Below are 18,561 nucleotides of genomic sequence, written 5' to 3' on the forward strand. Positions count from 1 at the left end.
AGGCAGGAGCCCCAGAAAAGCCCTGCACCCTGCAGATTGGAAGCATGAGGAGGCACAGGTCCCGCAAGGCCAGGAGGACTGGACTCCAGGGCCCCACGTGGTCACCATGTTGCAGATGGAAGACCGAATCCCCAGAATTCAGGTGCGGAGTCCCGTGAGATGGTGTGAGCGGGGGTTAGCGTTAGACAAGGTCACGCCGAGGAGCCCTGTGTGATTGGTATGCTGGTGAGAAGAGGGTTGGGGCAGGAAGGCAGCCCCCATGGGAGACAAGCTGGCCAGGACTTTGATCACGGACCCCCCAGCATCCAGACTGAGAGAATGAAATCTCTGTGGTTCAAACTGCCCACAACGGCAGCCCACGCAGATGGGACAGTCACTTGGCTGTGCATTAGAGGGAGCAGACCTCGGCACCGTACTGGGTCCGTTGGGGCAGCACTCAGACCTCCAGACATCCGCCCCACCGTGAAGCCAACAGACAAGGTGGCTGTGCTTGCACTGAGCTACTCTAGGAAGTGACAAAATAAAGCAGAAGACACATTGGCCAATGCCACACACACACAAAGAAGAAGGTTGTAACAGCACCTCAAACTGAGCCAAAGGTGCCAAGACAAACACTAAGGGTGGTAAAAGGACATCTTAAGTGAGGAAATTTTTAAAACTAGGCGGAGAAACGAACAAGAAATAGAAAGAGAAACTGAGATGACTTCACTCACTTTTTTTTAGTTGAATATGAACACATTACCCTTGTTTGACTAATTTATTTACTTTAAGTGGTACTGAAGGACTACAGGGCCCCAAACCCAACGTTAGGAATTCTAACCCCTGTGCCCTACAGGATGTTCCCATGTACAACCCCCATGTCAAAACCCCACAAGCTGCACGTAGCACTTCCCAGCTGCACGTAACACTCCAAGCTCTATACAATGCCACCACCAGATGTTCCATATAGATAATCCTGGGAAGGCCAAGCTTGAGCAAATAGAGTAAAAACAGGAACTAAAAGAATAGGATGCAATTTATGGGTTTCTTTTCTGAGAACATAAAGTGGAAAAAACAAGTTTACCCCCCAGGTGACCTAAGGGGCTGGACCTAGAGGAACTTAGATAAACCAATAGAATAACTGTTACTGTGCTAGGCTGAAACCTTGCCCCCTGCTTCCTATAAAAACTCTGTACCCCTGAGCCCGTGTGTGCCAGTCACCGAAGCTCCGGCTGAGGTTTTGCTGTGCACCCGCAGGCGCCTGTGTGAGAATAAACCCTCCTGCGGTTTGCATCCAGTGTCTCGCATGGTCCATTCCGGGTTGGGGGATCTGGGGGGTCTTTCAGTACTGAGGATTAAACCCAGTGCCTCATACCTGCTAGGTGAGTGCTCTACCACTGAGCCCCAGCCCCAGCCCTTTCAACCATTCTTTAACCTGCTTCTTTTGTATCTGGTAACTCTCGTGTGGGACACGGTTGACAGTACGTTGTAGAGGCCCTGCTTTCTGTAACCGTCTGCATGGGTGGACTCTTGCTTTACACTGAACTGTGTTCTCCCCAAAATGCACGAGTTGAAGTCCTAGCCCTCTGTGTCACTGTATTTGAGAGAGGGCCTTAGGAGACACTAGGGGTTGGGTGATATCAAGGGAGGGGCTAATTGAATAGGGCTGGTGTCCCTGTAGGAACAGGGAGACTGCGGAAGGGCTCCCACACACGTGCAGGTGAAGACACGGTGACAAGCTGCTGTCTACGTGCCAAGAAGAGCTCTCGAAGCAACTTGAGCTTGGACACCCAGCCTCCAGAACTGCAAGACAATGAACCTCTGTGGTGGGAGCCCGCAGTCTGCAGTACCCTTTCGGCAGCCGGAGCAGAGAGTACCATGTTCCACCAGAGAGCCCAAGTACAGGCTAAGCTCCTTGAACCTGTCCTTTGGGGGACAGATCCCAGGAAACTCACTTGCATCAAAATGCCCCTCATGTGTCCAAATTTGAGCCCTAAATGTCTCCTCTGGGTCATCTGGGACCTGGTTTGGGATTTAAGGCCATCTACAATGTGGGCCTGTGATGTCTAGCCAGAACCTAGCCCACTAAACCTAACTTCCTATGAGATTTTGAGCTGAGGCTGTAGCTCAGCGGTAGAGCACTTGCAGCATGTGTGAGGCCCTAGGTTCAATCTTCAGCACCACATAAAAATAAATAAAGGTATTGTGTCCAACTACAACTAAAAAATATATTTTTTAAATCCCATAAGATTTTAAATCCTGAAAATTGCTTTGAAAGTTAGGCTAAAGCCAGATTCATCGAGGTTTCTCCACTGTGATGGGGCTGCCCATCCCCAACCCCAGCCCAGCACCTCTTGACTGCAGGTTCCACCCTCCTGCCTGCCCCACCCGAGGCAGCTGCTCTCTGGAAAGCTTGGGTTATCTTGCCCCACATAAGAGGGGCCAACTAGCCCATAAAGGCCTGTCTCAGAACCACCCATCTTCCCTGCCTGTTCTGCTCTCCAGCCCCAGCACCCGCATGTGGGCAGGCAGCGATTGGCCGGTGGTGGGGTGAGAAAGGCTGTGCAGGTGAAGTCAGGGTGGTGGGAAGACCAGGCGGAGGAGGAGCCACATCCAGGGGGGCCTTGGGCACAACTACTGTGGGGTTTGAGTTCTGGACAATAGGGAGCCATGGACGAACACACAGAGGAGTGTGGACAGGTCTCCTTTTATTTGTGAGTCCTGCTGAGATTACGCCAGGACTCCTGTTCACCGGGCCCCAGCCTGGGGCTGCATCCAGCTCTCCAGGGCAGGACAGACTCTTCCAGGGGGAGGGGGATGCTTGGGGCCCACTGCCCTCGTAGCCTGAAAATGGCAGGGCTGGGTGGGTCCCTTGGGGGCAAAAGTCCAGGGCTGCCGTTCCCACGTGAGGCACATACTTGGCAGAGCAGGTGGGTCTCCAGCTGCTCCACCTGTCACACCCAGCCCCAGTCCCAGGAAAGACACTGGGCCGTGGGTTTGCCAGTGGGTTTATTTTGAAAGCTGGTGCAGGTGGCCCCTGGGGTGGGGCTCAGCCGCAGGACCGGGGCAGGAGCTCCTCTAAATCAGCTCCTGCACACAGAAGGGGGTGCTCAGGGCTCTGGGCCACTTCCAGGGTCCCGAGGAGGGGTGGGCCAGGGCTGGGGATCCGATCTCCCAATGGCCTGGCTTTGGCAAAAATCCAGTCCCTGAGCCTCAGTGCCTCTAGCCACAGGTGGGGTAGTAGTGCTGACCACTCGGGACTGGGCTGAGACAAGGTGGGACGCACAGATGGTGGGTCAGTGCAGAGCCAGACACAGGGCGCCACAAGTGGGTGCTTACAGTGCCCATGCCCCATCCCACACCCGGGCAGGGCCTGAAGGGGCAGAGCCACTGGCAGTCCTGCACAGCTATGATGGACAAACAGAGGAGATGGGACCACCCTCCTCTCTTCCCCCATCTCTCTCTCTGCCCCAAACCACCCTAGGGCCCCACTTGGCAGCTTGGGGTCACCACCATGTTGGTGCCAGCTCTCTCCAAACCATAAAATGGACACATCTCTGGAGGCCCCATCAGTGCTAGGTGTCCTGCTCAGAGGGTGAACGGCCCTCTCCTGCCCCGGAACTAGCACCAGGCGGCTCCCATCAGGGCTCCGCTGAGCCGGGGCTAGGGTCTTCAGTGCAGACCGAGGGGTGTGGGCTCACCTCCTTCAGGAGCTTGGCACACCTCCCTGTGAGACAGGGCAGTGTGAGGTGCAGGCAGGAGGCTGGCGGGCCCCACCCAGGGGCTCAGCCCCCTCAGCCCCAGGGACCTGGACTCACTGTGCCGTGACACCAGGTAAAGGCCTGTGTCTGCTGTCAGCTCCCGGAACCTCCAGAACCCAGGCTCATCCTCCCTGTCGAGGCTCCGAGCTGTGGGGCCAGGGGATCTGGGCAGGCAGTCCCGGGGAGGGCGGGGCAGACCCCCCACCTGGGCAGAGCTTACTGAGGTACTTGAACACGTGGAACTCCTTGCCCTGCCATTGCAGGGACACTCTCAGGATGGCGTAGTGCTCGTAGTCTGTGTCCAGCACGTGGATCTCCCTGTGACCTGCAGGGCTCAGCAGGGTTGGGCAGCCTGAGGGGGTGACCTGGGAAGCCAGGCCTGCAGGGCCTAACTTCATCCTGTTCCTGACCAGCACTGGGACCCTCCCGGGATGCCCTGGGAGGCGGAAGCAGGCCCTGCAGGGTGACCCAGGGTGCTTAAGGGGAAGGAGGGCCTGCGCCCAAGGAGCCTGGGAACAGGCCCACGGAGCAGCAAGGCCAGGGGTTGCTGGGTGTGGGCAGGGCAGGACACTTACCAGGGAAGGCAAACTTCCCCACGTCTCTTCCTGAGCCCACCACTTTCTCTGTCGCGCAGCTTCCTGAGCTGGAAGGCAGCATGTGCTCCTCAGCCCCAGCCGCCTGCGCAGCCTCCCCCAACCCCAGCGCCCGCTGGCCTCACCCCCAGCAGGATGTGCTGCAGGAAGGGCTCCCGCAGAGTCCCTGGTCCTGAGCCCTCCAGCTGCGCCCACCTCTAAGCCCACTTTCTTATCACCTGGTGGGGCTTCATCAAACCCCATACTTATATTTGGGGAAAATGCCGATCTGGGAGTCTGGGGGTCAGCTTTCTCCGGAGCTAGAGTCCCGGCAGGGGCACAGGGAGGGAGGGCAGGCACACCCTGTGAGGGTCCTGCAGCCACCAGCCACCAGCCACACGCCCCCCACCATCCCCTCAGCAGGGTGCCCTGGCCAAGTCTGGGCAGGGTCCCAGCCTCTCACTTGTTATACGCAGCCTTCACGGTCATGTTCCGGCCACTCAAGGTGATGAACAAGCCCTCCACCTTCATCCCAGCATCCAGGGCCATGTTGAACTCCGAGGCCAAACCAACTTCCCGCCAGAACCCTGAAATCTGGAGAGAAGAGCTGCAGCAGCCCTGGCTCTCAGAGGCCTAGCTGAGACTCCATCCCTGGACTCCAGGGTGCATTTCAGAGGCCGCAGGCACAGAGCTGGTGGCCAGAGACTCAGAGGCAAAACAGCAAGATGTCTCAGACCTGCTTGTCCCCACTAGAGTCATCCTTCTCAGAGGTCCCTTCAGACCATCAGGCGGTGATGCCCCTCCCACCTGGCCTTCTGGAGCAGCCGCAGGGCCAGCTTGAGGTGCCCCAAGAGAGCTGACCTCTGCTGCCTCCAGGCCTGGCGTGGGGGAGATGAGCAGGCCCTGGCTGCCCGCAGGGACTGGAGAGCAGAGGAGCATGTAGGACGCAGGCCCAAGTGGCTGGGCCTCTCACCAGGCTGGGCCAGCAGAAGAGACCCAGCCCTGCCGCCTCGCTGCGAGAGGGCCTTCCTGCCACCCAGAGCCCGAGGTGCCATCTGAAACTCGGAAAACGGCTGGTGTTACAGCAGTAAAGGACTTGTCTCTGTGACGTCTGTCCTTCTGAACATCCCCGCATGTCTGGCCTGCAGGAGGAGGACCAGGACAGAAGCCCACAAGCTGCCCACCCAGGAGAGGGCCTCCTCTGGCCCCACCGCCACAGTGCAGAGGGCAGGGGTATAGAGGGAACCCTGTCAACCTGGGGGGCAGTCGGGGGCCACCTGGGACCCCAACCCTGAAAAACCTTGAGGACCAGCCAGCCTGGCTGAGGATGGCAGGCACCTGCTGTCACAGGGGCCCTCCGGAGGCCTCTGGAGAGGAAAGGCTGCAGAGCTCAGAGCCCCCACCAGGGCCCTTAGCTGTCTGCCCTCCTGGGACACTGACCAGGGCAGGTCCTGGGGGCCCTCAGGTAGCTGTGCCAGCACCAACCAGGTGTGAGGGGCCTGCGGTGGCTGAACACTCTCCGGCCCCTCTCTGCCCAGCTCTCCACTATCCCCCGCTGTCTGCCTGCAAGTCAGGAAGGAAAAGGCACCTTCTGCAGGTCTAGGTCCACCAAGGTGGACGCCACCCGCATCCACACCAGGAGCACGCTCAGGGTGGTGCCTGGCCGCCTGGCCGCCATCGCAGGCTCCGTCTCAGTGCCTCTCTCTCACAGGGCCTGGGCTTATATTTGGAGAGTGGGCCAGAGTGAGCAGCCACCCGGAGGACGTCATGGGCAAGTGTGGCTGCCAGCTGCCCCAGACTCCTGGCGGTCAGCACAGTGCCATCTGGTCCCGCTGACGCCCACACCAGGGAGGGGTTGGCCAGCAGCCAGCCTTGCCTGCCACCTTCCTGCCAAGACGTTGGTGGGTGTGGGGGGCTCTGAGGGCCTGACAGGAGGAGCAGGCCCCACCCACACCCAGGGGGCTCAGCCCACCCACCTCTGGGGACACTGGGGTTTGTGGGTCTGGGGATAACAGAAGAAGCATGAAGGCCTAGGCCCTGGCTCAGCCCAGCCTGTGGCCTTCTGCAGCCAGTGGGTGAAACGCGAGGGTCCCGCCAGCCCAGCCCCAGGCATCAGCTCTTCCCCACCATGCCCGCGCCCCACATCCCCACACCCACCAATAACATACCTGTGCCAGACCAGGATGAGCAGACAGAAATGCAGGGCACCACACCGTGCCCCTTTAACCTGGGCAGGGGCAATGGACTCTCAGGGGAGAGGACTGGTGCCTCTGGACACTGACCCCTGGTCCCTGCCTCCTGCAACAGGAACCAGAGAGCGGGTTCGCCTCCATTTCCCGCTGTCAGGGACAGCTTCCATGGCTACCACGCAGAGCATTAACCGCACGAGAGGTGACACTCTCCTCCAGTGACGCCCTGCACCCCTGCACCCCCACCCTGGCCCTCTGCCTCCTCCTGACTGTGTCCAGCAAACCACCATCTAAGTCCTTGCACTTACCAAGAAAGAGTCTCTCAGGCCAGAGATTTCTTTAAGGCAACTTTTATTTTCAAAACAACTTTATTTGTGACACATATTTAACAAAAGCCTCCTTCTACCTTTTGGTTCCCACCTCTCCTTCTCCCTCCCAGTGAAAGGGGAGGTGAGACCAAGGTGGCCAAGGAGCACCCTGGCCATGCAGCCCTTCCCCCAGTGAGCTTGGGGAGGTGACAGACTCCGGGGCCAGGGCTCCAGCTCCCAGAGCCCCTCTCAGCAGAGGGCAGAGGGGCCTGAAAAGCTCAGCTCAAGAGGAGTCCTGGCCACTGAGACACACTCAGCAGGGGACCTGGCTGCTGTGGATACTGGCAGGTGCAGGGGTACAAGTTAGAACAGGGTGAGCAGAGCTGGCTAGCTCACTGGAGCCCAAGAGGGACACCCAAAGAGCAGGGACTGCAGCGGGGAGGCTGAAGATGGCTGACCCGGCCACAGGCTGGCTAGCCAGGGCTCCCAGGGTGGCTGCAGAGGGGCCGGGCAGGGGTGCCCCATTCTCCCTGTGAGTGCTGCCTTAGCCAGGAAGAACAAGGAGGGCGGCCCGAGGTGGAGCCCCTGGCCCTCCGGGTGAGCAGGAGCAGGATGTGGCTGATTGCCCCGGGGCTGATTGCTTCCGCTCCCGCTATTTGAGCGCCATTGGCAATGGTGAGCATCGGACCAGAACCTTCAGCTCCTTCCTGCTCCCCACGCTCAGGCCTTGAAGTGTGAGAGCTGGGGCCTCACGAGAACTAGGCAGGGGTGCGGCAAGGACAATGGCAGTGATGGACCCTGGGAAGGGCATCCCCCGTACCCCACCTCTCTTCATAGGCAATGCAGAGGGCATGTCCTGCAGCTCCATCCCATGGATTTGAACCCTAATCTGGCCACTTGTCAGCTGTGTGACCTTGGATACCTTGCCCGGCCTCTCTGTGTGTGCCTGGATGTCTTGATCTGAGAAACAAGGATGGAATGGGGTGGGTACATGTGTCCAGGGGCCCTGTTATGGAGCAAGCAGGCCAGCTAGCCAGCTGAGATCCAGGAGTGTGCTATTGTGCTGCTCATGGCACTGACCCATTTCTGAGGCTCTCAGAGGTTTAGGCCAGGTGCTCCCCATCACGACAGTGAGCAGTGAAACCCAAACAAGCCCAACTTCACGGTCTGCCGCCACGCCCACCCAGCTCCTGCTGCTGCCTGTGCACGCAGCACAGCCCATGGCCAGGGCCTGTGGTCACAGGGTGCCTGATCATCCCGTAGGCCCATGAACCGCAGGGCCGGGCAGAGGTGCCCCATTCTCCCTGTGAGTGCTGCCTTCCCATCTCCTCCCGCCTTGGGCCGCCAGCAGAGCAGGGCTGGAGATGGGCCTCCTGTGCCCTCCCCAGGATTCTCCAAAGAGTGAGGAGCCAAGAGGCTGCAGGATCTGTTTATTGGGTGGGAAGAGGCCCCGGATCAGGGGAGGCAGGGAGGGAGGATGAGGGACAGCTCTGGGTGGCCCGAGGGCGGTGGGCTCACTGCACGTCCACGCCTGGGGAGGTGAGGTTTGCTGCTGTGGCCTCGCCCTGTGAGGAAAGGCACAGCTGATCCTTCTCCCCCACACAAGGGGGCACTGCCCCCGAGGCCAGCACCCACAGGGCGAGGCACAGCTGATCCTGCCCCAAGCCTTCTGCCAACACAGAAGCCCACATCCCATCACCCCTCACTGTCCTGGAGGCCGCAGGCTAGAGGTCCCCGGGCACCACTGCTGCCTCCCAGTGCCTGGGGCCTGGCCCTGGACGAAGGGGCCAAGGAGACAAGAAGGCCTGAGTCCCCACCCCGTGTGTTCCCAAAGCCACCAGACAGTGACAGGCAACTCTGTGTTCAAGATGTCCAGCCCCAACGTCCCCAGCCCCAGGAGAGAAGCCACGAGCCCACCTGGAGCTCACCAGAGAAGAGTCAAGACACAGGAAATGGTGACAGCAGATGAGGACAAAATCAGGCTGTGGAGCTGGAAAACGCCCTCCGTGGATCCCCCACTCCAAGCCTCCCGGGTCCCCACCTGCCCGAGGCTATCACATCCCACCCACTACTTATGGCTTTAGGTGGGTGCCCCATCCTTCAGGAGCTTGAGCAAGGTGTGGCCATTTTCTGGCACCTGGTCTGAGGAGGCCTCCCCAACACCCCTCCTGCATCAGAGCCCCAGGTTCCCGGGACCCAGCCCTGCAGTGGGCAGGGAACAAGAGGTGTCAGGTCTGCCCTCAGAGAGAGGACAAAGACTCAGGCCATCCCACGGGGGGATGCAGGGAGCCCAGGGACTGTGGTGGGTAAGCAGTGTCCCCCAAAACCACTGCCTCCTGGAACCTCCACAAGGGGCCTTATCTGGGAACAGTTCTTTGAAAATAGCATTAGTTAAAGATCTGGAGATCATCCTGAAGATAGGGTGGGCCCTAAATCCAACAATGTCCTCATAAGAAGGGGGCAGCCAGGTGCAGTGGCTCAAGCCTGTAATCCCAGCAGCTCAGGAGGCTGAGGCAAGAGGATCACAAATTCAAGGCCAGCCTCAGCAACTTAGCAAGGTCCTATGCAACTTAAAAATATTCTGTCTTGGGGCTGGGGATGTGGCTCAAGCGGTAGCGCGCTCGCCTGGCATGCATGTGGCCCGGGTTCGATCCTCAGCAGCAATACAAACAAAGATGTTGTGTCCACCGAGAACTAAAAAATAAATATTAAAGTTCTCTCTCTCTCTCTCTTTAAAATATAAAGTAATATTTCAAAAAAAATCCTGTCTCAAAATAAAAAGGGCTAGGGAGTGATTCAGGGATTAACTGCCCCTGGATTCAAATCCCAGTGTTGGAGGGGAAAAAAAAAAAAAGGAGGAGGAGAAACAAGTGGAAGAGGAATAAGAGGAGGAAGAAGAAGGAAGAGGAGAAGGAAATCTCAACCATCGATGCCCAGAATTACAGGAGCCACAGGAAGGGGCAGCAGGTGGGCAGGCTCCCCTCAAGCCTCCAGAGGGCCCACCCCACAGGCACCTTGACTCTGGCCTCCAGGACTGGAGCTTGTCCTGTTTAAGCCACCATGTGGGTGCTGTCTCGGCAGCCCCCGCAATCAGGACAGGCTCCCTGAGGGGACCCTGAGGCCTGAGGCCCAGGACTCCCCAGGCAGAAGTGGGTGAGAGGAAGTGAGGACGAGGGGCAGCCTGTGGAGGGCCTGGAGAACTCACCCTGTCCCCTGTCTCGGCAGGGCTGGGATGGGACTCCGGGGTGGCCAAGGTGCTCCCCTGAGGTGGGGAGCAAGCATCTGCAGGAGCAAGCAGTCCAAGAGGTGGAGACAGGAAGGCTGCCCTCCCTCCACATCCTACCTGGCCCCCAGCCCCCCGACAGGGGGCCAGAAGACCCTCCCTACCTCTCCTTGCTCCTGTTGGGGGAGGAAGGGGCTATGGGGCAGGAGGGGCTGGAAGGGCTGCCACACAGCGTATTAGAGAAGACCACCTGCTGCCCACCCCAGGGCTCAGGGCTGGGCACTGGGGTGAGGCTTGGCCAGGTACCTGACTTGGGCAGCATGACCATCATGTCATCCTGGAGCCCCACTGTGGGGTAGAAGTCCTGGAAGGCCTTCAGAGCCTGGGGGATGGCATCCTGAGCCCGACCTGGGGCACGGAGGGGTAGCTGTGAGCCCAGCAGCTCCCAGGGCCGTGGCAGGCGAGACCTGCCTCACTCCACTTCTTTGAGAGCGGACAGCAAGGCTGCCACCCTAGGTGGGGCCGGGAGGCTGACCAGGGAAGGTGGGTCCTCACCCTGGAGAGGGGCACATGTTGTGTCTGCCCTCGGGGACCTCTCCAGCCAGCCCCCTCCCCATCCTAAGTGCTGTTGGTCCCCGGGCCCCCTGGTCCTTGGCGGGTCCAGGCTGTGATTAGTAGGGGGCTGAAGCAGAAGGGGTGGGCCTGGGTCAGGGTGGGTGGGGCTGGCCCTGAGCTGGCCTGAAAGGGCAGGTGGGAGGGGGCTCACTGTAGAGCTGCACCATGGTGCTGAGAGCCCCCTCCAGCTCCTTGTAGATGTAGACCACCGCAAAGGAGCCATAGTCCGTGTCCGCCACACGCACATCCAGGTAGCCCAAGGCTGTGGAGAAGGTGCACATAGCCTTAGAAGCAGGGCAGGGCTGGGCGACAACTCCCCCTGACCAGCCCACCCTGCTGCCCTAAGACCCAGCAGGTATCCTGGCCAAGCCCCACCTCAGCCATCCTGGAGGGGGCGGGGCAGGGGGGCCTCAGTGCAAAGACAATCTGTGTCACCCCTGGGGAGCAATCCCAGTGCCCCCAGGACATACCTGGAACTCTGAAGTGGCCCTCGGAGCCCACCTTCAGGAACGTGGCATCCACCTGGGCACAGCCATCAGCCCTGGGTGCATAGATGGTCACTACCTGCCAGGAACCCTTGGGTCCTCCCTCGCCCAGCCCACCCCAGGCAGCTCACCGTGGGAATTCCATGTGGACGTTGAGACAGCCCCCCTTGGTGGCATTGATGTCCCTGGTGGACATCAGCAGATGATCCTTCTTGCCCAAGAACACCTTGCAGTCAGACACCATGGAGACAACATACCAGAGGCCCGAGAACTGCAGGACAGCTCAGTGACCAGCAGGCCTGACAGCAGCAGCCATACTGCCTTGCCCAGGGAGCAGGGAGACAAATGAAAAGCCAGAGAAGCAGGGACCTGCCTGAAGGTGGACAAGAGCTCTTGCTGCCCCCTTATGAGATAGGCCTGCAAAGGCCCTCAGCCCAGGGTTGTTTCTGGATTAGAGGGAAAGTAGGTCTGAAGCATGCCCTAGGCAGACCCACAACTGGCCCTGCCACGGCAGCTTCTATTCTCACTGGTGATGTTTCCAGGGGGATCAGCCCCCACCCCACCCAGGCACACCCAGAGGAGACCCAATACCTTTTTGACATCAAAGTCAGGTTGAACCAGGACCTCGGCCAGAGTTGCGGACACCCAGAGCAGCAGAACCCAGCTCAGCAGGACCAGCCTCATCCTCAGGCCTGACCTCCAGCCCTGGCCCCCAGTCTCCAAGCCCCAGAAACCCTGGCTTTATACCCTAGCCCAGCCCTGGGCTCAGGAAGGGGCAGATGGGGAGTGAGCGGAAGGCTCTATGAAATGCCAGCCCCCTTTGTCCATTGTTGGGCACAATCACTTGGCTGTCCCCTCAGCCCCAGGGTCACTTCCTGCAGGGCTCCAGACATCCAGGCTCTCGCCTGACGCACCAGCTGAGGATTTGTCCCCAAGCCTGCCAGGCACGTCACTACCCCATGGCCCACCATAGCTGGCCACCCAGCCATGGCAGAGCTATCATGGCTTCCAGCCTCACACTCAAGCACCTCTGTCCACCCCCAGCCTGGCTGGGAATTTGGGGGGCTGCTGGGAAGCATGAGGCCTGGGTCTGCTGGGGCCAGCAGGCCCCCATCCAGGGTTCCGGGTACCCAGCAGACCTTTCTCCCTCTCATCCCCAACTCAGTGCTTAGTCACCACTGGCCAGGCCTCTAGAGACCTCATCCAGGGGTAGCCTTTGCCAGCACAGTGGTGAGAGATATCTGGGCGCCCCCTTGCACCCCACAGCTGGGCTTCCTGAAAGCATGCCTGAGATAGGAGGAGGGATTAGGGTGGATTACGTATCCACAGCTGCCTTATCACCAGTTTCATAAGTGTCCAGGTGGAAGGACGCCTAGGAGGCGCCAGGGCTGGTGGAGGTGGAGCTGAGGAAGGCCTCTCCAGCTGACCTTTGTGTCAACACAGAGCACCAGGGACCCCAGACCAGGAGCAGCGCATGGCCTTGGTACACCCCACTTGGATTCTCAAGTCAGAGACCAGGGTCCACTCTGGAGGCCAGGTCAGAGAAAGACCCTCAGGCAGGTGCAGCCTGAGAACTGCTGTTCTGCACACCATGGAGTCACTAGGGCAGGCGCAGCCTGAGAGCTGCTCTTCTGTACACCATGGAGTCACTCAGGGCAGGCGCAGACTGAGAGCTTCTGTCCTGTCCACCATGGAGTCACTAGGGCAGGCACAGCCTGAGGACTGCTGTTCTGCACACCATGGAGTCACTCAGGGCAGGCGCAGCCAGAAGATTGCTATTCTGTACACCATGGAGTCACTCAGGGCAGGTACAGCCTGAGAGCTGCTGTTCTACACACCATGGAGTCACCAGGGCAGGCGCAGCCTGAGGACTGCTGCTCTGTACACCATGGAGTCACTCAGGGCAGGTGCAGCCTGAGAGCTGCTATTCTGCACACCATGGAGTCACCAGGGCAGGCACAGCCTGAGAGCTGCTATTCTGCACACCATGGAGTCACTCAGGGCAGGTGCAGCCTGAGGACCGCTGTCCTACATACCATGGAGTCACTAGGGCAGGCACAGCCTGAGAGCTGCTGTTCTACACACCATGGAGTCACTCAGGGCAGGCGCAGCCTGAGGTCAGCTGTTCTGTACACCATGGAGTCACTCAGGGCAGGTGCAGCCTGAGGACAGCTATTGTACACTCCATGGAGTCATTCAGGGCAGGCACTGAGAGCTGCTGTCCTGTCCACATGGAGTCACTCAGGGCAGGGAACAGCCTGAGGACTGCTGTCCTGCCCACCATGGAGTCACTCAGGGCAGGCACTGAGAGCTGCTGTCCTGTCCACCATGGAGTCACTCAGGGCAGGGAACAGCCTGAGGACTGCTGTCCTGTCCACCATGGAATCACTCAGGGCAGGCTGACCCTGAGACAACTTCCAGAGCCCATGTGGGAGAGAGGTATGGCCCCTGGAGCATGTAGACTGAGAGGGAACTGGCATAGGGGACCTTCCACACCCAGCCCCCCCAGTCCCAGCACAGCCACATCCCCAAAGGCCCCCTCCTGGGCCAAATCTGAGGGTTTGATTGTGAAAGGCAAGGAGGGGGCACCCATATAGGGGTCCAGGGAAGTCCAGGGGCTCAGCCATGGACAGCCTCCACTGACCAGCTGTCCCAGAGGAGAGAACCTGAGGAAAAGGGCAGAGAGGAGGGGTGGAGGACAGGTGCAGGGTGAGGACGGGCTCCGCAGAGAGGAGGGGAGATGAATGCAGGGGCAGAAGGGAGCAGTGCTGTGCCCAGGAGCCCAGGAGCCCTGCTCCCAGCTGCCTGGAAATGGCAGGGCTGGACACACCAAGGTGGAGCCCCAGGCTAACCTACAGCCAGAGGGGTGGGCCCCTTCAGGCATCCCTAAAGGGATCCACCTCAGAAGCCATGAGATCCCTCACCCCCAAATCCCTCTCCCCATTCCACCTCTTCTGAAGAATCTGGGAGGGCTTCTCCTGACTTTACCTGTAAGAGGGAAAGTGGCAGTAGCCACCCTCGCCACCCACCCTCCCTCACCCTGCAGAGAGGCCAGCCTCTCCCACACAGTGTCCCATGTCTGCTTCCACTTTTTGGCTGGACACAGGGTTCACTTGACCAAGGCATGTCAGGGAGGCCTTGGGGTCAGGCAGGGATGGGGTCCAGAACCAACCCCTCGTGCTTCAGGGTGCCCAGTTAGGGAGATGGGGCTGAAGAAAAATGGAGAGACCGGGGCTCTGTTCCACCCAGTTCTGGGCCCAGCGATATAACCTGCCTTCAAGGAGCCAGTATGTAAGAACTGCCCCTTCCTACAGGAGAACCAGGAGCCAAGCCCCCACCGGCAGCCAGAGGTGAGCTGGTGATCAAGGCCATCCTAGAAGGTAGTTGGTGGGGCAGCTCAAGGTGGAGAGGGAGCCTTGAGCCCAGACAAGGGAAGGAAAGCCCTGGAGCCCCCTCTGATCCAGGTTGGGTTCCTAAGATGCAACCCTAGGAAGCCTGCAGCTTCCTGGCCAACCATGCCCAGTCCTCAGAGCGATGAAGGACTCAGCCCAGAAAGGGAAGGGCAGGGGCTCTGGCTCTAGGGGCCAGGCTGCCATCCTATGTCTCTGGTGGGAAAGGTCCCAAGGAGGGTGCAGCCTCATTGGGGAGTCTCCCTGACCTGAGACTCCCACAAAGCCTTGAGCTTGGTTATCCTGCATTTGTGGGCTGTGGGGAGCCCTGTACAGGTGAACCCACAGAAAGAACCAGAGCCCAAGGAGACCCTGAAGGGGGAACTCACCCCCACTCACCAGCCCAATCTAGGGACTCTGAGCTGTCCTGATGTGTCCTGACTCTGATAGGAGCTGTCAGGTTGTGCTGGGGTCTGCAGCAGAGGGGCTGGCATCAGCCATGCCAGGGGGGCTGTGGGGTGTCAGGGAGGGTAAGCATCTGTGGAAGGGGTGCTAAAGAGGAGAAAAACACCCATGTCTCCTCCAGTGGGAGAAGCTGGGGTCACGCTCTGCCAGAGATGGGAAAGGCCTCCAGCCCCCACCTCCTGGCCCCACCTGATGACCAGCTGGGGGGTGGGGCCAGGTCCATATGGACCACTCCCTGGACTAGACTTCAAGGTGCCTGGCCCCCCTACTTGACTCCTGTCCCTGGAGCATACCCTGGGTACAGGCAACTCCGGCTACCTGCCCTGCAGCACCAGGGCTCCCTTGGCTGCAAGGAAGTGGCGGCTCAGTCTGCCTCCTATGGCCGCTGACCATAGTCTGCAACGTGGATTGGCTGTGAGTAGGGACCCCAGACATGTGGGTCCCCAGAGGTCCACTCACGGCAGCAGCCCTCAGGATGGCCGAAAGTGGGAAAACTGTGAGATGGTGGTCTGGCCAGCACCTCCCCACAGAAGAACCTTGAGTGTCACATTCCTCACAACTGAAACCCTCAGGGTCACTCCAGGTCACTCCTGGGCTGCACGAAATACCACACAAGAGACAGAGACACCTTTTTTCTTTGGTGTCCTGTGACGGCTCCTCTGACCTTAAGGGTCTGCAGAAGGAGAGAGAGAAAGAGAGACCAAGAGAGAGGAGCGCATGCTGAGTCTTTTTATTGGGGAGAAGCCATTCAAATGAGGCAAGGGGTCAGGTGTCAGGGGGCTCAGTCTAGCTCTGGGATGTCTGCTGTCAGCAGGTTGACTGACAAGTAGGAGGCCACGCCCAAAGGCAGAGCAAGAGAAGGGGACACACAAAGGGTGTTTCCATGGAATATTCCATCCCAAACAGGACAAAGGGGTAGTATCAGAAAGAAACAGATGAGCATAGCTCAATCCATGAGGTGACACACCTACATCTGAAAACCCGTCCTCAACCTGCGGGACGGGGGCAATGTCCAGGTCACTACAAGATGTAGTGATGGTCAGAGCCTCTGCACTCCGGGACGGAGAATGAGAATCATTCAGACTGGCTGCCCACACCTGAGCATTCCTGGAGCAGAACCTTGACCTCTGTCTGGGGAGGGGGCGGGTGGTAGAACTCGTGGGGTTATGATCTATGCATCAAAACCTCGTCACACTGGGGTCACTAGAGCCTGTGGAGCGTCTCTGCACTCCCCTGCACCACCGGCCTCCTCCTCTCCCCAGCCCCTTCTAGTTAGGGAGAAAGGAGCAGGGTCTGGACTTCTGCCCTTGAGTCCTTGTTCCCAGGGCCCCAGACTCATGCCCACAAGCTGTCCTGCCACCCCACAAGTTTTCCAACGAGGAATGAAGGCTCTGTAGATTTCTTCCAGAACTGGGAATCCTATAAAGAGGCTTTGGTAACCAGGCACCAAGTTCTGGGGGTGCTTATGACAGGGGGTAAGACAGTGGCCCTGGGCCAGAACCAGGCTTCCCCAGAGATGGGGCCACCTACCAGGCCCTGCCTGCACCAGGCCTGGGCCTTGGCACTTCCCTTCCCTCTGTCCACCCATGCTGCCAGGAACAGCTTAGAACATTGGAAGTCACTTCTCTTCTGGCTGAGGACCAACATCTGCCCTGGAGCTGTGTGGTTCTCAGCAGCGGGAGCTAGGGAGTGAGAGAAGACTGCAGACCTGGGGTGTGTAAGTGGCACTGAGGCCAGAAAGAGATAGAGGGAGTCTAGGTGGACTTTGGATGTGGTCCGTGCTCTTCTAGGACAATGGGGCATTGCCCAGCCCCCACCCCCAAGCCCTGGGAAGGAGCAGGTGCAAGAACCACGGGCATATTGCTGTGCACCCTGCAGCTCCTGTGCCCCAAGGTCTGAGCCCTCGCCAGCACTGCTGGGTTTGCAGGTGTGTTTCACGTTTAGGATCAACTGCATTGCTCTTGGTGTCACATGGAATATGCATCACTTTCACTAAGAAGCAACCATCAGTCTTTTAAATTTATCATTATTTTTTATTATTATTTGATACTGGGGATTGAACCCAGGGGCACTCTAACACTGAGCTACACCCCCAGCCCTTTTAATTATTTGAGAGAGGATCTTGCTAAGTTGCTGAGGTTCTCATTAAATTGCTGAGGCTGGCCCTGAACTTGTGACCTCCTGCCTCAGGCTCTCAGGTCACTGAGATTACAAGTGTGGGCTACCTCGCTGGGCTCAAAAGAAAGCATCTTTAACTACAAGGAATCTTTTAAATATATATATTTTTAGTTGTAGGGCTGTGCATATGGCTCAGTTGGTAGATTGCTTGCCTTGCGTGCACAAAGCCCTGGGTTCAATCCCCAGCACCACACACAAAATACATATATGTATATTTTTTTAGTTGTAGATGGACACGATAGCTTTATTTAATTTATTTGTTTTTATGCGGTGCTGAGGATCAAACCTAGGGCTTCACAAATGTGAGGCAAGCACTCTATCACTAAGCCACAACCCCAGCCTTACAAGAAATTTTAAAAGGGAGAAGTAAGTCTATCAAAGTGAGGCACTAAGCTCAGATCCCCACCTCCAATCCTTAGAAATAACTAGGTCCTGCAAGAAATCAAACACGTGCTCAAAAGTGGCCAAGGCAATGAAAACCTTTACTTCTGCCAGAAAGGGGTGCTCCTGGGACCTGGCTAGCAAGCCCACTTGCAACAGTCTACGGATTTAAATCCCTAACGCAGCTCTACCTTTCGCCCTGATTGGAGAACTCAGGGGTACAATCTACATGATTGGCTAATTTTTAAATTGGGGTGGGAAGGACTCCAATTAAAATGGCTACAATTTGATCCAAATAAGGCTGAATACTATATTTTGAAAATGGAGCACCAGACCTTCTATTTCTCATAAATCAAAGCTATTGGTTTTTGTTTTGTTTTGTTTTGAACCCAGGGGCTGTGTACCACTGAGCTACATCCTGAGCCCCTTTTATTTTATTTTTTATTTTTTTATTGAGAAAGGGACCTGCTGTCTGGTAGATCATTTTCTCTGGTGTGTTCTGGGAAGCTCTGGGAAGGGTAGCATCGCTCGAGTGGGCTATTCAATTCCCATCCTAGATGGGCCAGCTATATGCGTTCCCTGCAGGCTTGAGCCTGAGTTTGCCCCTGAATGTTCCGGGCACTGATAAGCTGCTTAGGTTATCGCCCCAGGCCCCCGAAAGATCAAACATGCTGCTAAGCCATAGAAACTAGCCCCAATCCTGAGGCACATTCCTTAAACCCTCATATACAGAGCAGATGGGCACAAAGAGAAGATTGTATGAGGACCGAGGAGAAGGCACCATCTACAAGCCAAGGAGAGAGGCCTCAGAAGACCAAAACTGAAAGCACCACATCTCTGTGGCTGTGCCATGGATGCCAAGCAGGATCTGTGCCCAGGTTTTCTGTGGCCTTCAGCATGTGTGCTCCTCCCACCCCATCCTACCCAGGGCCCAGTTCTTCTATGGTTGCTTCTAAACCTTCCTCCTCCTTCTGCAGAGCCCTGAGGACACATCCTCTCCCCGAGCCAACCCTCTT

At 58.1% G+C, this 18,561-nt stretch overlaps 2 protein-coding genes across 4 annotated transcripts; both read right to left on the reverse strand.

Moving 5' to 3' along the window:
• Window positions 1–2,971: 2,971 nt before the first annotated feature.
• Window positions 2,972–6,256, reverse strand: Lcn8 (lipocalin 8). 2 transcript variants are annotated; one of them, XM_078045196.1, is made up of 7 exons: window positions 5,901–6,253; window positions 4,776–4,906; window positions 4,316–4,383; window positions 3,961–4,065; window positions 3,798–3,887; window positions 3,681–3,706; window positions 2,972–3,069 (listed from the first exon to the last, which is right to left on the reverse strand). In XM_078045196.1, the coding sequence occupies exons 1-7, from the start codon at window positions 5,988–5,990 to the stop codon at window positions 3,058–3,060; spliced, it is 522 nt and encodes a 173-aa protein (XP_077901322.1). In that variant the 5' UTR covers window positions 5,991–6,253; the 3' UTR covers window positions 2,972–3,057. The 2 variants fall into 2 exon arrangements, with proteins under 2 accessions (XP_077901322.1, XP_077901321.1); XM_078045195.1 differs by having other exon boundaries at window positions 2,972–3,706; window positions 5,901–6,256.
• Window positions 6,257–8,224: 1,968 nt separating this feature from the next.
• Lcn15 (lipocalin 15) lies at window positions 8,225–11,891 on the reverse strand. Of its 2 annotated transcripts, none has more exons than XM_013363590.4 (7): window positions 11,724–11,891; window positions 11,264–11,403; window positions 11,118–11,188; window positions 10,799–10,909; window positions 10,339–10,440; window positions 10,015–10,091; window positions 8,225–8,374 (listed from the first exon to the last, which is right to left on the reverse strand). In XM_013363590.4, exons 1-7 carry the CDS (start codon window positions 11,814–11,816, stop codon window positions 8,324–8,326), a joined length of 645 nt encoding a protein of 214 aa, XP_013219044.3. In that variant the 5' UTR covers window positions 11,817–11,891; the 3' UTR covers window positions 8,225–8,323. The 2 variants fall into 2 exon arrangements, with proteins under 2 accessions (XP_013219044.3, XP_040142580.2); XM_040286646.2 differs by having other exon boundaries at window positions 11,264–11,505; window positions 11,724–11,840.
• Window positions 11,892–18,561: the final 6,670 nt, after the last annotated feature.

The sequence above is a fragment of the Ictidomys tridecemlineatus genome, chromosome 4 (assembly GCF_052094955.1).
Source record: "Ictidomys tridecemlineatus isolate mIctTri1 chromosome 4, mIctTri1.hap1, whole genome shotgun sequence".
Classification (NCBI taxonomy): domain Eukaryota; kingdom Metazoa; phylum Chordata; class Mammalia; order Rodentia; family Sciuridae; genus Ictidomys; species Ictidomys tridecemlineatus.

What these genes read in the sequence shown, in the direction of transcription:
- Lcn8 (XM_078045195.1), bottom strand. Translation starts at nt 5,990, where the DNA reads ATGGCGGCCAGGCGGCCAGGCACCACCCTGAGCGTGCTCCTGGTGTGG. An exon ending in TGGACCTAGACCTGCAGAAG is followed by an intron (nt 4,907 to 5,900) that starts GTGCCTTTTCCT and finishes TCTTCTCTCCAG; the next exon opens with ATTTCAGGGTTCTGGCGGGA. An exon ending in CCACGTGTTCAAGTACCTCA is followed by an intron (nt 3,888 to 3,960) that starts GTAAGCTCTGCC and finishes CTGGCCCCACAG; the next exon opens with CTCGGAGCCTCGACAGGGAG.
- Lcn15 (XM_013363590.4), bottom strand. Translation starts at nt 11,816, where the DNA reads ATGAGGCTGGTCCTGCTGAGCTGGGTTCTGCTGCTCTGGGTGTCCGCA. An exon ending in GGGCCACTTCAGAGTTCCAG is followed by an intron (nt 10,910 to 11,117) that starts GTATGTCCTGGG and finishes CCTTCTCCACAG; the next exon opens with CCTTGGGCTACCTGGATGTG. An exon ending in GGTCATGCTGCCCAAGTCAG is followed by an intron (nt 10,092 to 10,338) that starts GTACCTGGCCAA and finishes TTGCTCCTGCAG; the next exon opens with ATGCTTGCTCCCCACCTCAG.